At 40.6% G+C, this 15,837-nt stretch overlaps 1 protein-coding gene across 1 annotated transcript in view; it reads left to right on the plus strand.

Moving 5' to 3' along the window:
• The first annotated feature begins 7,594 nt into the window (after positions 1-7,594).
• LOC107389090 (protein arginine N-methyltransferase 8-B) overlaps positions 7,595-15,837 on the plus strand; it is a 32,629-nt gene continuing 24,386 nt past the window's right edge. The window contains exons 1-3 of the mRNA XM_015964985.3: positions 7,595-8,704; positions 10,734-10,970; positions 14,059-14,214. Of these exons, the coding sequence (XP_015820471.1) occupies positions 8,636-8,704; positions 10,734-10,970; positions 14,059-14,214 (462 nt within the window). The 5' untranslated portion in view covers positions 7,595-8,635. The remainder of the gene's footprint in view (positions 8,705-10,733; positions 10,971-14,058; positions 14,215-15,837) is intronic.

The raw sequence follows: 15,837 nt of genomic DNA on the forward strand, positions 1-15,837 counted from the left end.
GGTTATCCTCCATCGGCATTGCTAACATCCCACTTCAGTGGTTCCAGTCCTACCTATCAGGTCGCACCCAGTTCATTACCATCAAATCCTCCTGCTCACAGCCCTCTCCTGTCTCTTCTGGTGTGCCCCAGGGTTCTGTCCGGGGCCCCTCCATTTCATTATATACATTGTTCCCCTTGGCATTGTTTTCCGCAGATTCAATATTCATTTTCACTGCTTCGCTGATGACACCCAGCTCTATCTATCCGTTAAGCCACATTCTGCACTTCCTCCCTCCTCCCTCATCACCTGCCTTCAAGAAATAAAATCCTGGTTCAGTTCAACAGACAAAACAGAACTTCTTTTGGTCGGTACCAAGAACACCCTCTCAAAATTTGACAGTTTCTCTCTCACTGTTGATAATACTTCAGTTCCCCCTCTCCCCAGGTCAAGAGTCTGGGTGTCATCCTCAACAGAACACTATCTTTCCAGTCTCATATCAATAGCATCACACGGTCAGCTTATTTCCATCTTCGTAACATTAATCGTCTTCGCCCCTCCCTTACCGTTCACTCTGCTTCTATCCTCGTCCACAGTCTGGTTCCATCACGTATCGATTACTGCAACTGTCTTCTCTCAGGCCTCCCTCAGAAAACCCTCCGTAAGCTCCAGTTGGTTCAGAATGCAGCAGCACGTATCATCACTAAAACTCCCATCTCTCATCACATCACCCCCATCCTCAAACAGATCCATTGGCTTCCAGTGCACACCAGGACTGACTTCAAGATTCTCCTTCTCACCTTCATGGCCATCCATAGCCTCGCCCCTCACTACCTCACAGATCTCGTTCACATCGTCACCTCGTCCCGTTCCCTCAGGTCCTCCTCCTCCATTCATCTCCTGCCCTCCTTCCGTCTCAGCACCATGGGGAGTAGAGCCTTCAGCTGCACCGCTCCCAAACTCTGGAACTCCCTTCCCCCTCACATCAAGAACATTAACTCATTCACAGAATTCAAAAAACAAATCAAAACTCACCTCTTCATAACCACATATCAACCTTGAATTTTAGAGTGCCTTGTTTGTTGAGTTTTACGTATGTTTACTTATTTTATGATTTGTGTTTTTATTGTGAACAGTGTCCGTGAGTGACCAGAAATGCACTTTTAAATAAAATGTATTATATTATTATTATTATTATTATTATTATTATTATTATTATTATGCTGATCCAATCCAATCCAATTTTATTCATAAAGCACATTCACAAGGCATTACAACCAAACAAGGCGCTGTACACTAAAAATGTTAATTTAAACCTGCGTTATACAAACATGTCGAACACAGATAGAAGAAAAAAAGGAAATACAACAAAATTCCCAAAACTAACAGCTAAAAATCAATAAGACACAGGGAGAGTAAAAAATTAGAAAAACATTTTAAAAAAGAACCTCAATAGTACGGAAGTTGATAATTGTGAAGTCCATTTTTAAACAGTGCAGATGTAAGTGAGGTTCATAATTATGTTGTATAAGCTAGGTTGAAATAGTGAGTTTTCAGGCGTGATTTAAAAATGCTAGCTGTTGGTGCTAGCCTCACTAGCAGTGGTAATGCGTTCCACAGCTTCGGTGCACAGACAGAGAAAGCCCTTTCTCCACGGCTCCGTGGATGGAGAACTATATCAGGCATGCTTCATGTTTTTCTGATTCTCCCATGTGAATCTACTCGGTCTCAGTCGACAGCACCATCTTTCCTCAAAGTCCACCCACATGCAACAGTCAGCTAACTCAGTTTGCTGCATTTGATCCATTTTCAGTTCGGGGGTCTCGTCCCACAAAGTGCACGACAAAGCGGTGGATAACGAGTTGTCAAAACAAAACTTTATAAAGTTGAAAAAGGGTTTTTAAGGTCAGCTGCACACAATGTAAAAAGTCTTCTAAAGCTGCGAATGCTCTTTCAGCCTGAAGTGATGAATGCAGCAATAAATGATAACTTTTTTGTTCGGATCTCATCCTAATTTAACGGCCTTGTGCGAGGGAGTTTATGAAAAAGTTGCATGATATCAGATTCTGTTCTCGATCTGATAAAAGCTCTAATTTAGTAGTCACTGTTTTCTGCTCTGAGTTTGTGGCTTGAAATATTGGTTTGATTCACTCCAGCATTGAGGGTTCTTCACCCTAAAATAAAACAGTTCGTATCTTAGACTATCAAGGGTGAAACTGTTTCAGACGTTTTAAAACTCTTCCATCATATCTTGTGTGAACACTCCGAGTAAAGGAAGCTGTGCATGTGTCTTTATCTGCTATGCATCTACAACTGAAATGATCATAATTTATTGGTTATCCCTTCAAAAGGACGAGGCTTCTTTAAAATAATGTTTTCCTGCAGTTGAGTCAATTTGTTTACACACCCTGGTGGATTTATTCATTTGTTTATTTGAATGATAACACAAAAACCTTTTTTCACTCCTGGTCAACGATGTTGTGAAGCCATTTATTTAACTCCTTTCAAATCATTTCAAAATAAAAGACCACAAAGACCTTCTCGAAAACACGCCAGCTTTCTGGTTTTAAACGTGCACACAACCTGGCACAAATGGGCTTGAATGGTGTAACCGTCCTCACCTGTGATCTGGTTCCTTGCAGTCAGTGTGTGTTTATTAAAGTTGTGTGAGTTGTGGGCTCCTGACAAACCCTTGCATCTTCCACCCAGAGCTACGCTGTTGATTCCAGTTTCTGAGTTGTGGGGGAATTTTTTATTTATTTATTCATTCATTCACAATAAATGGCTACACAACATCATTAACCATGGATGAAAAAAATCAATCAATCAATCAAAGCTTTATTTATAAAGCGCCTTCCGCAACCCTGTCAGGAAGCCCAAAGTGCTGAACATGGTTCAGTTGCAGGTAAAAATATTGAATAAATCAACAATAAAAGCAATACAAATTACAAAATACAAGTTACAAAATACAAATTACAAAATACTAATTACAAGATAGATGAAACATTCTGGTACAGGACAAATGTGTGAAACACAATTGGATTGAGTGGATGGATTGAGTGAACCAATGAAAACTGAAATAAATTATAAAGGCTAATAATAAACAAAAAAGTAATAGAAATAAACAAAAGTAAAAGAAATAAAAAAGGCTTTTGCATTTTCATTCATATTCTTTGAGAAATTAAAACCAAAAACACCAGGGTGTGTAAACTCGTGGGTATAACTGTAAGTGTGTGTGCGGTGAAGAAATCTACTGCCCTTTCAGGAAGTATGTGGCTTATCAGAAATCCATAAAAGTGATTGTCTTATGTACTTTAATATAAAGAAGGCAATACATCTTTTATGTTGCTGAAACCATTACCTGTTCTGTAGAGTTCCATGCAATATGAACTAGTCAGCACTAACCAATAGCGTTACACTACGGCTTTCGTACAGACGTCAGTCACAGAGCGTGCTCCCGCATTTAAGGATGTTCCTTGGCTGATGCAGAGTTGGCAACTTTTCACATGAAACGTAAGTCTTTAAGATATAAATGTTTATGTATTTAGCAGACGCTTTTGTCCAAAGCGACTTACAAGTGATATTTACAAGTAAATATATGCTGTTTGATGTCATACATGTATGCTGCTGTTCCTTTTCACTGGCAGGACTAAAGCCATACAAGCACACCGCTGCACTTCTGGAATGATGCTGAATAAGCCATTAGGTCACTTGTTTTGACGTGAAATTTCATCGCAGAAATTTTGAAAATTGGGGTTTTATACTGAAACAGTGTGTGATTTCCTGTCTAGCATGATGTTAAATGTGAAAATTGTCGTGTCCCAAAAGCGGCTCGCTGTAAAAAAAAAAAAAAAAAAGAATCCGATCCAATCTGTAGCGGCGCGGCACGGCGAGCCACTTCTGATATGCACCGGAAAATTTAGACACACTATACTGGATTCTATTTGAAGCAGTGGCGTTCCACTGCTGCTCCACGCCGCTGATGCTTCCAGTGTGAAGCAGGAGTGAGACCATACCAACGGACTCCCTCTCATCACTGGCAATTAGCAAAGAGGTTAATGTGTAAAATAGCGTTTATGAATGGTAAAAGTTTAATCATTTGTTACAAATCAGTAAATGCATTTTGTCCTCACGGGCTCCTGTAGAAGGAAACACTGCATCTAATATGGCGTCACCCAGAGACTTAGACCCAATTTTCATGTATTTTAGACTTGATTTTCATAGTTACATGTTACAAAGCCAAAACAACGGAGCATCATTTTATTCATTTTCAACAACATTTGAATGGATATTTCCAGAGCTGAACAGAACAATCCACACACTGTCCCTTTAAATTTATGTAAACATACTAAATGCATTTACTTGAGCTCAGGTAACAAGGAGTGTTTCTCCCGTTTGTGTATGGTGTGTGTGTGATCATGTCAGACAGCCACAAACCAGAAACAGGAAAAACAGTGATTTTAAATCAGATTCTTTGACAAATCTAGAACATCCGATACTTCATTTGATGACATAAGAGACTGCAGAAAGTAGCAAAGCCTCCTCTAAGATTGGTTTGTTATAATTTCCTGTTTATTTACTGTGAAGTTAAATTTATCCCAGACTCCAAAGAGAATGGTTACATTACTGGCTGGAAACCTCAAACGTCCCGTGAGACGTTTAAAATCCATTATGAGCATAGTTCATCATCTATAAAACCGATCACATCAGCTAAACACAAGCAGATCTAATCAGGCTGCATTAAACCACAACACAAAATAAACGTAATAAAGTAGCATTTTGTGTGTCAATCTTTCTGTTGTTAGAAGACAAAAATAATGACAACATCCATCATCTTCGGCTTTATTTCACCACAGCAAAGTTTAATCAAAACAGATTTTCTGAGGAGCCTACTGGTGGTGTTCGGAGGGACCGGTGGCGCCGTGTATGGCAGACTCGCCTCTGTCAATGTGCCCCAGGGCAGCTGTGGCTACAGTGTAGCTCATCACCGCCAGGGTGTGAATGTGTGTGTGGATGGGTGAATGACTGTGTTGTAAAGTGCCTTGTGGGGTTCCAGGACTCTAGAAGGTGCTCTATCAGAAAAGGGCCATTTACCATTCTTATTTAAGTAATGATAGTTTTACATTATTGGCCAGTTAAAATGTATCATAATTCATTTTCTTTAATTTTTTAAAAAATTAAACGTGCTGTGAAATCTATTCATCTAATCAGTTTTATCTAATTAGTTTAATCAGAAACATCATTACCGACAATCCAACTAGTTAGCTTCTCTCCACTAAAAAGTTAGCCTAACAAGCCTTTAGCTTACGGCCAATGTTTGGAGTACAAAACAAGACAATCAAAAGCAGAAGTTGCTTTATTATCTTTTTAAAACATTTCTTGGAGCGGTTCCAGTTCAGTTTGTCTATTCGTGCGCCGTCAGACGCGTCCGAAAATGTCCCTGTGAGAACTGAACGAGGATACTGGACTTCCCTTTCATCAATAAGTTTGCTGCACAGAAGAAACGCAGAACCTATTTAGTGAGCATAGCCTGCTGCTGCTGCGTGTGTGTGTGTGTGTGTGTGTGTGTGTGTGTGTGTGTGTGTGTGTGCGTGCGTGCGTGCGTGTGCACCTGCTGTGTTTGCTTTTCTTTTTTAACATTTATTTAAATAAAAAACCTGCACATAGCAACTCATTTTACTCAGTAAATAATCCTGTTGGATAATAATTGAGAAAATTCTGATTAAAACTAATTAAACTCAAATATTACATCAATATTTTGTTGTATTGTTTTGATTTGAGTTTAAAATATGATTATTAATAAAAACTATTCATAATCATAACTTCAACTCAGAAATCACAACTATAAATCAAAAACGCAACTATTATCAGCGTTTGTGCGTTCGTATGCATGTTTGTGCATGTGTGTGTGTGTGTGTGTGTGTGTGTGTGTGTGTGTGTGTGTGTGTGTGTGTGTGTGTGTGTGTGTGTGTGTGTGTGTGTGTGTGTGTGTGCGTGCGTGTGTGTGTAAATGAGCTTTTGGGCATGAAGCAACTTAAGTTTTCTGATAGATTTTAGATTTTGCTTTTTCTTTACTTCACAACAAGCAGCTGGATACCAGATATCAGCTGGTATTCCTGGTCTGTTTTTTTTTTTTTTTTTTTTTTGCAATGTGTTGTTGCGTTAAGCCCAATTTTTGTGCTGGAGCAGGGAAACAACTAAAACATGATAGATTTGGAGTATTGAGGACCAAGGTTAGAGAGCTGATGGGCCATTGTCAACTCAAAATGCCTGGGCTGATTTTTCATCCCAGTCCGGCCCTGGTCTCAGCGGTGAGTGTGTTGCAAACAACAATTAAAAAGGAGAGGATGGTAAACAGGAAATGGCTTGAGAAGAAAATTGATGATGGCCAGAATATCAAAAACAATGGTAGAGAACAGCAAGAGAAAAAGGCCAGCAAAGCAAACAGACTCTGGTATGTTATGATTTAAACAGTCAAAACGTGACGGTTTTTAAATTGTGTCTCCAGCTTGAAGATCAACAGCAGCAGAACAGTTTGACGTCTTCCAGATGTTGTCAACAATGTTTAATCAACTCAACTTAACCCAACTGGACTCAATCCCATCAATCTCACACCCCATCTTTCCCTCACTCGTGAACAACACCCCGAGATACTTAAACTCCTCCACTTGGGGCAGGACCTCGTCCCCGACCGAGTGAAGGCATTCTATCATTTTCCAATGTTTCAGACAGAACTTTAAAAGAGTAATTATACTTCATTCAAAAAGCACCTCAGCAGTAATCTGCTTAACTGCATGACCAGTCATCTGTGTCATTAGAAATTGATGAAGATGCTGGAAGACCTTAAATTCAGTTCTTTTATGAGATTTTTCCACAACGTGTGTAATCTCGTGGCACGATTTGATGGCCCACAGCTTTACAACACTTCGATTCAGACACATGCTCTTCTTTATCCGCTTTTATTTCTTTAGTCACCTGCAAATATCTTGAATCAAATTTTCAGGATTATGAATGGCTATAAGGGCTGCCAGTTCAATCTTGGCTTAATCCCAATCCTTCTTCTGTTGTGTCCTTTGGCAAAGACAACGAGGCTGGTGGTGCAAAATGGCAGCTTTGCCGCTGTCTGTCGGGCTTTTTTTACATCTAATAAATTAGCCCTATTAATGCATAACAAGACTGGTTTGATCAGACTTTGTTGAATTAGACTTTAAATTAGCTATAATATAACGATATTAATATTCTCCAACTGCTGATAATCTCCAGAAAGCCTCCACGGTTGCAAACAATGTGGGCGACAAAAGAGCTGTTGGCCAGGTTTCTATCTTGGTACCTCATGTATGTCTGCCTACCCTCTGATGAATAATGTAACGAGTGGTGAGTGGTGTGGGTGGCAGAGAGGAATGGCCTCTTCTCAAAATAGATATGAGTGCAAAAATACAAAAGAAGGAAAAGGAACATTGAGGACATGATACAGTAGCACAGATATTTCAAAATGTCCTCGAGATCTAAAACACAAAACAGGTGGGGGGTGTCACACCCTGTCCTGTCTCCCCAATCGGTTCAGTCCTGTGTTCATGTTAATTGCTCCCACCTGCCTCTCATCTCCAACTCACCCAAGGTCCCAGCTCCTCCTGTATTTAAACCCTGTTAGTCCATTTTGTCTGGTTGGTTCATTGTTTCATTGTCCTACGTGTCCCTGAATAAATCTGTGTTTTAAATGTTCTGTCTGCCTGCTTCTTCACCCGCGTGTGGATCCACACCTCCGCTTCGCTCACCGGCACGTTTCTGACAGGGGGCGGTTACAGGTGTCATGACGTCATCGTGGCTGGTTTTTAGAAATTGGAAGGAGGTTTTTATGATGGCAGAATTATAAAAAATGGAAATAAATATTATTTAGGGATAGGGAAGGATCAGAATGAGACATGACGTTGGTATGAACAGAACAGGTGCAGCGTAGCAGCAGATGCCCCACACAGCGTGACAGACGCTTATTTCCTCTCTGTGTGCGCGTTTTTGTGCGTGTGCGCACTGAGCCGCCTCTCCAAATCCGTAACTTTCTCGGTCCGGTCTTTCAGCACTCGGTGCCGGCGGAGAGCAGCGAATCATCTGGAGCTCGGTTCCGGGATGGTTCCGCTTCATTGAAGATGACATTAACCGTGACAGGACGCTGATAAGAAATCCTCCGACACATTTCTGCGCGTGAACGCAGCGGAAAGTATCTCCGCGCGCACCGCCACGCAGCAGCTGCACCCGGGCTATTTTTAGAAACAATGTTGCGGTAGAGGAATCAATCAAAGTGGGGCTAAAACATTGTGTTCGAGACAATCTGCTCCTCGTTTCTCCTCCTCCTGTCTGAGATTTCTGCCCGGTCATGGCTCAGGATGTTGCATTTGTGTCCAGCTGCACTCAGCTGATCCCAGATGACGCCGGCTCCTCTCACGCTCTTCAGGAAAGCAAACCGGTGGGCTGCAAACTTTTGTACCATGGACTCCGTCGGCATTGATCCAGGCACCTCAAGTAGTTTCGTTGGAATTTCTAATAAACATCCCAGTTGTCTATATGAAAGAGATTTTTTGCTGCATAAGAACTAAGAAGCCTACAGTGCAACATATATTTTCTCTTCACTTTTATCAAGTGCACATTTTTGCGGGCTCTTATGGGAATTCGGCACTCGTCCCGCTGCATGCTCCTCAGGAGAAAAATGGCGGAGTCTGAGAGCAGTGAGGTGAGTGAGAAACAGCTTTCATTTGTTTAATCTGACACGAGAGCTCCGTTTTTGCTGAATCTGTTAGAGCTAATTGTTTCTTGCACCATGCGCCCTGCAGAAAGAGGCGGTGGAGATATTTGAGATTTCTGACAGAAAAGAGATCTTTCTCGTTTTGCAAAGACGATTACCACCATACGAGACCAAATAAAGATGTTATGTTCCGTTGAAGTTTGTAGAAATGTGTGATGCCACTTTGATTTTCTAGAAGAGTCGACAGGCGACAGGAAGAAGAATCCCCTCCGCATCCCACTTGTCCTCCATTCTAGGGCCCTGTGTCCACATGTGGACATTGTCTCCTCATGAAATCTCTTTCTCTTCCACTTATACCCTTAAAGACACTTGATCTTGACTTTAAATTAGAAATTTTTTGTTTTCCCAAAATGTTTAAGGAAATTTGCCAACGTATTTATTTAAATGTATTATTTTTATTTAAATGTTTGTAATTTTGTTTCCATTAATGAGAGTCAGCTAATCTGTAATAGCTAGACAAGTTTTTTTTTCTTTTAAATCACACCAAATACAAGTTTGGGTCTCATGGTTAAAACTATTTAAATATCCGTGACTATGATGCTAATAGAAGATGTTGTACTTTATAATGTAGGCTAACAGGACAGAGTGCGGCTTTTTCGGTCTGCTGGGAATCACTTGCGCTGTCCATGGTGCTGCAGTGCTCCGCAGCCTAAACGAGGGGATTGTTGAGACCCGATGCTTGGAGCAGTTTCTGGGACATGGAGTAAATTCCCAACCTGTAGCCTTTCCATTTTATATTTCGTTCTCTTTGGCTCACTTTGAGAGCTCTAAATTAGACATAAGAGATTTTTTTTGCCTATTTTAGATGTTTCACATCTGAATTCATGATGTGAATGTAGCCTATACAGCTGTCACGTTTGATTTATATGGACGCTTAAGTGATCCAAACACATCTCAGCCTCATCACGATGCATTATTTAGTGCAAAAAGTGAGAAAGCCAGTTCTTAGACGAAGCATTTCTCAAACTCAGCACTTTTTATGAATACTCATGCCCAAGTGGAAAAACAAGTAATACATTGAGATTATTATGCTTTTTTTCTCTCTGAAAGCTAAAACACACAGAGTCTTGCATCCTCCAATAACGACAGATATGTACTTCTCAAATAATACATATCATCTAGAGATCTTAATAAAGACAGAAATACAATCCCAAATGTGTTTATCTGTTCTGAGGGTCAAAGGCAGAGATTTGTTTCACACTCTTCTGCCTGTGGCCTCTCAGCTGCACCCACTGCACCTGCTCCTCTCGGATTCTGTTGCACCCTGAAGCTGATTTAAATCTGTTACGTAACAAAACACATTCCATCCCTTCAAAAATGCACATAAGATTCTGTAAATGAGACTCAGCAGGATATGTGTCGGATTACAGCCGAATATTTGGAGTATGATGCATTCTGCAGGTTTTGTACCTGTGCCGGTTATTAAAAGGTGTAGAGCAGTGAAAAGACGTCTAAATGATGATAAGGTTAATCTCCTTGGTTTATATGAGGTAAAGAGGATTACATTTGGAGATTAAATTTATAGAATCTGCTGCATGGCTTTATGGGGCATGTATCAGGGGTAAGTATCATGCCTGCAGCTGACAGACCATTCATGCTGGAAAAATATAGACATGTTCACACGCCAAATATTTTACAAATGCATTTTAAAACTGTCTGAAACTTGGAATGGGATTAATCACCAGAATGGCGTTAGTATGGAGACATATGGAACATCTGTCTCTGACACACACACACACACACACACACACACACACACACACACGGTGGTCATCAGGGTAATGTCCTGCGTCATGCAGAGCTTTGCGACTTCTGCCGACAGCTGACTTGACTCCTCATCAATCTGTAGACCTAATGGACTAACCCTAACCCTAACTCACCCAATAGCTGTCTGGAACGTGACCCAAGAATCTCTAATTACAAACGAAATGTTCTTAATCTTTTTTCTCTCCGACAGCCAGTCTCACGTCCACAGCCAATCCGTATAATACCATCAGCACAGCCAACCTCTTTACCCAAGCCCGTGCCTTCGGTCCAACATGCTCCTCGACCTCCCCTCCCTCCACACACGCCCCACGCTGCCAGCCTGCCCAGCTGCCCGGGACGGGGCAAGATGGCCAGGTTTCTCAACCCAGAAGAGATGACCTCACGGGACTACTATTTTGACTCATATGCTCACTTTGGGATTCATGAGGTACCTTCACAACCTGTACAAATATTCTCTGGTGATAAAACATTTTAACATGCACTTTTCTGAACCTTTGGACAACAAAGATGCGACATTTCTAAATGTCAACATTCCCTCATGTTTAAAACCAATTCAGGCAAAGGCCCATCACACTGAAACTCACACACTGTCGTATTGACTCAACAGTTCTTGTCATAAAATTGCACAAAGAGCATCAAGTCATTCTATTCTGAAATAATGTTAGGCTCAAAATATTACTTTGTATTGGGGATGCACGGAAAAATAATCATCCAGCCATAAGCATTGACATTGGACGTGTTACTGCTAGTTTACCCATTTAATTAGAGATCCACTAGGATAAATACAATAAAGTTTATCTCACCAAATAAGACATCACAATATAACTGTAGACACATTGTGTGTGTGTGTGTGTGTGTGTGTGTGTGTGTGTGTGTGTGTGTGTGTGTGTGTGTGTGTGTGTGTGTGTGTGTGTGTGTGTGTGTGTGTGTGTGGTGTGGTGTGGTGTGGTGTGGTGTGGTGTGTGTGTGTGTGTCTGCTCTGTCTTCTCGATCCCCAGTGAGTCGTGGAGGATGGCTGCTTATACTGAGCCAGGATTCTCTGGAGGTTTCTTCCTGTTAAAAAGGAGTTTTCCTCTCCACTGTCACTGCATGCTTGCTTAGTATGAGGATTGCTGTAAAGTCACTGACACTAGTCAGTGACTTGATGCAATTTGCTGGGTTCCTTATATAGGACACATTATTTCTGATTGGCTTAATGAACTGACCTGAATTGGAATGTTTATTATGTGAAGTGCCTTGAGACGACTCTTGTCGTGATTTGGCGCTTTATAAATAAACTTGAATTGAAAATATTCAGCACAATCTGCTTAATCAGTGATTGGTCAATCTGAAAGTTAGAAACTGATGTTTTATTAATTTTTGGTTAATCAATGCACCATTTCTGATCAGCAATAACAATTCCTACATAGTTCAATGTGCATGAACTCACCATGGCGAAGCGCCAACTCACACTCATACCAGATCGTTATTTGAACATTTTTACTACCAGCATCACTATAGTCAGGTTAATAAGATAAACCGTGTTTGGTATCCACAGATCAGAGCTGCACAGCAAATAGTTGCTAGTTCTGGGCTTCAAAACCAGAACTGGTGCATGTCATCGCTATAACTGGTGGGCATAACGATGTAAATATCAATAACTGAAATTACACGTTGCACCAGTCGTTTCTCCTAAAATGTGTATTATACAACGCGAACGTTGACGAAAAAATTGATGTTTTTATTTTTGAAAATCCCAACTAAATTAGCTATTTGAGTTGGCATAATTTACTAAGTTAAAAGTTCCATATGATGCTATTTTAAACCTATGAGAGCAAAGCTAGGGGACAGTATTTGATAAAACATAACCGTACCATTGAGATGTCATTGATCTAAATTTTGTCAGCCTGAATTTATACCCAGAAATGAAACGCTTTGCTTCAGTGAAACTCTGCCCACACTCGCTACGACAGACCGTGCCTACAACAGTGGCTTAGGTGAATCAGTCACCATATTGGTGAAGGCATCTGCCCGATATCTCAGTTTTGCCCTAAGCTGACGTGGGTTTGAATCCTGGTGGTGTGGGCATTAATTATTTAGCCAGCTGAAGCAGATTTTATGTTTTTATGTTTTAGTTTTATTGATTATTTTCTGCAAAATATTTGGTGTCCCTTAAGTTCTTTGAATTTGGTCAACTCCAAACAGCATTTTAGTGGATTTACGCAGCTCGCCTCACACGGACTCACACTGGCTAAAAAAACAAAGAAAGTAAGAAACACATATTAGTCCTTATAATTTAAACAGTTTATTGGTAAACAATTGAAAACATAATACTGGCAAGTGTAGCAAAAATAAATAAATAATTTAAAAAAAAAGAACTTGAAGAAAAATTTACTACTCAAACTGGGATGTGAACCTGTACACAATTGTGTGCCAGCCCAGCAGTCTAACCACCACTATGATTCCTGTGCTGGCCAGGGGAAACCTGTTTTAGACCAGAGGCTACCTTCTGGGAGAGAGGCAGCGCCTGATGACGAGGCTAGTTTCCATTGATGCTTTACAAGATTTTCAAAGTAAAACTCAAAATTTGCTGCTAAAACTGGCAAATCCATGAATGCAGCCAAAAACGGATTTGTTTGCTTTTTTTCCCACAAAGAAATAACATCACATTAAGCTCCAAAATGCCGATTATCTACAGACAGGATGTTGCTGCTGCTGATGCTACTTAGATTTTTGTCCCGATTTCAGTCCCTATCCTCCACACAGCTCTTTGTGTTTTAGAGGAACAAAACTAGTAACTGTGTGAGACCTTTTACTGTCCTGCTCTGAGCTGCTCACAGCCTTTTAACTCGGACTCTTATGTCACAGAGAGTTTTAGAGGTGTCTGAGGCTTCCGGAGCTTGTTCCGTAGACTGTTTAGTTCACATAAAAACGGATCCCTGCCTAAAAGAACGTTTTTGCTAGAAGAACCCAGCAGACAGCTGTCAAGCTCTGAAGTTGAGGAAGAAGAAACAATTCAAGACAGTGTCAGAACTTTTGCGATGGTTCTCATTGAGAAATTAATGGAAACTTTTCCTTCTGTCAGTATCATAGATCTTTCAAGGAAACCTTCCTATGAGTGTGGGGTTTAACAACATGTAGTTGCCTAAACCATCAGGGTTTTTCAGATTTTAGAAAAAAAACATGAAACCTTAAAGAGGAAAAAACAGCTATTGCAACTTGGGATGATGTTTTATTTATTTTTATTTTTTATTTTTTAGAAATGTAGGTCAGGTGTATTTTTGTCAGGTGTTATTTTTCTCACTGACACTTGCATGCACACAGTGTGAAACAGAAAAAATGATCCAGACTTGTTGAGCCTGGAGGTTCACGAGGTTTATGCAAAACACCCATCAGTTTAAATGTGGAACCAAACAGTTGATAGGAATTCAGGTGAAATTTAGTTATCTCAGTAAATCCAAACCCCTCAAAATTCCAGTTTTCACTCTTTGAACTATATGCACTGAAATCTTCATATTTTTTATTTGCTAAACCAGGAAATGCTGAAGGACGAGGTGAGGACGCTCACCTACAGAAACGCCATGTATCACAACAAGCATGTCTTTAAGGACAAGATTGTATTGGATGTTGGAAGTGGGACTGGAATCCTCTCCATGTTTGCAGCTAAAGCTGGAGCAAAGCATGTGTATGGGGTAAGTGTCATTCCCTTTGGTGAATGTATATGTAGCTGATCAACCAGGAAGCATGTAAACCAGGGGTGGGCAATCCCAGTCCTCGAGGGCTGCTGTCCAGCAGATTTTACTTGTTTCTGCTTAAACACACCTGGTTTGAATCTACTAGTGATTAACAGGCTGCTGCAGAGCCTGATGAGCTGCTGAACAGGTTATTCATCCAGGAATCGGGTGTGTTGGGGCAGGTAAACAACTAAAACCTGCTGGATAGCGGCCCTCGAGGACCAGGATTGCCCGCCCCTGATATAAACACTGGGTTGTTCAGGCTGTGCCAGAAATGACTGCTGATTACAGTGTGAGGCATTTCAGTAAGGATAGTCATCCGAGACCTCCTACATTTGTAGTCAGGTCATGTTTAGGAAAACATGCTGCATAATCACCTCTAGTGTGATATAGTTACTGGGAGTGCCTTTGTACAAAGGGTTAAAGCATTATATCAGGTGTGCACAAAAGTGGTCCGCAGGTGCGCATGCGCTGTCATAATTAAGAATGTGCACCTGAAGAAAAGCTGCAGAACGCATTTGCGCACCTAAGATTTTGAGGAGCAAGGAAGACATTTCTGGAGCATTGTAAATATGTCCAAGAGGCAAGATCCATTAAGTAATCATTTTGGTGTTCCTCCGCCTCCAAAAATACGTCAGACTGAGTCGGAACCGCAAAAGAAAAGAGTATTCACGGAGAAGTGGATGCAGGAGGTCGGCTGGCTTCAAACAAACGATGAACGGCTTTTGTTATCACAAAAGCAGCTGTTTACTTATTGTGTTTTACATTCAGTCATGTTATTTGAAAATTAGAAGGTTTAAGTTAAGCTGGCAATATGTCCCTGTTGTACTTATTGTTTTCAGACAAAATTAAAATATGTTGCATCGTCAACGCGTTACTCTGTTTTGTTCCTATTGGGAGTTGGGTTAAGAATTAAGTGCATTAAAAAATGTGAGGACCAAGCAGCAACCAGGTTCTCCCCTGAGTAACAACCCAAAAATATTATGTGCACCCCTGCATTATATTATGCAAAACTCAACTTTTGCATCCGTTTGTGCTGCCATGTGGGTCTCTACTGCCTCTATAAACACTCCAAATGTGAAAAGAAAAAATAAACTTTCCTTCCGTTTTATGTCTAGAATTCACTGTCCCCTTCTGTGATGTCACAAATGTGGAAGGTAGAATAGAACCACCTCTCACATGCAAACGAGCTGCTGCTGGAGGAGCAACAGCTTTACTCGGAGCCCTTTCCAGATATTGGAGCTTCTCAGCTTATAGCAGCTTGAGTGAGGATTGGTGGGCAGGGCCAGCTCCATGTTGTTTTTTAAATGACAGCATGCTGAAACAGCTCATTCTGGAAGGTACTGAAACTTTCAAGGATAAAACGGTTGAAATTGCTTAATGGGAGAAGAATCTTTTGCAAAGAGCGTTGTGAACTTGTTTTATATCAACAATAGAACTAATATGCAGTAAAAAGTTAGTGTGTGTCGCCTTTAAATCAGCTTCTTATTGAGCTGCAATTGGCAACAAGTTAGAAATAAAAGTTAAAAGACTCAATTTTTGCTAGGATCAAGCTGAATTGGTATATCTGACACTTTTGAT

The sequence above is a fragment of the Nothobranchius furzeri genome, chromosome 4 (genome assembly GCF_043380555.1).
Source record: "Nothobranchius furzeri strain GRZ-AD chromosome 4, NfurGRZ-RIMD1, whole genome shotgun sequence".
NCBI classification, from domain to species: Eukaryota; Metazoa; Chordata; class Actinopteri; order Cyprinodontiformes; family Nothobranchiidae; genus Nothobranchius; species Nothobranchius furzeri.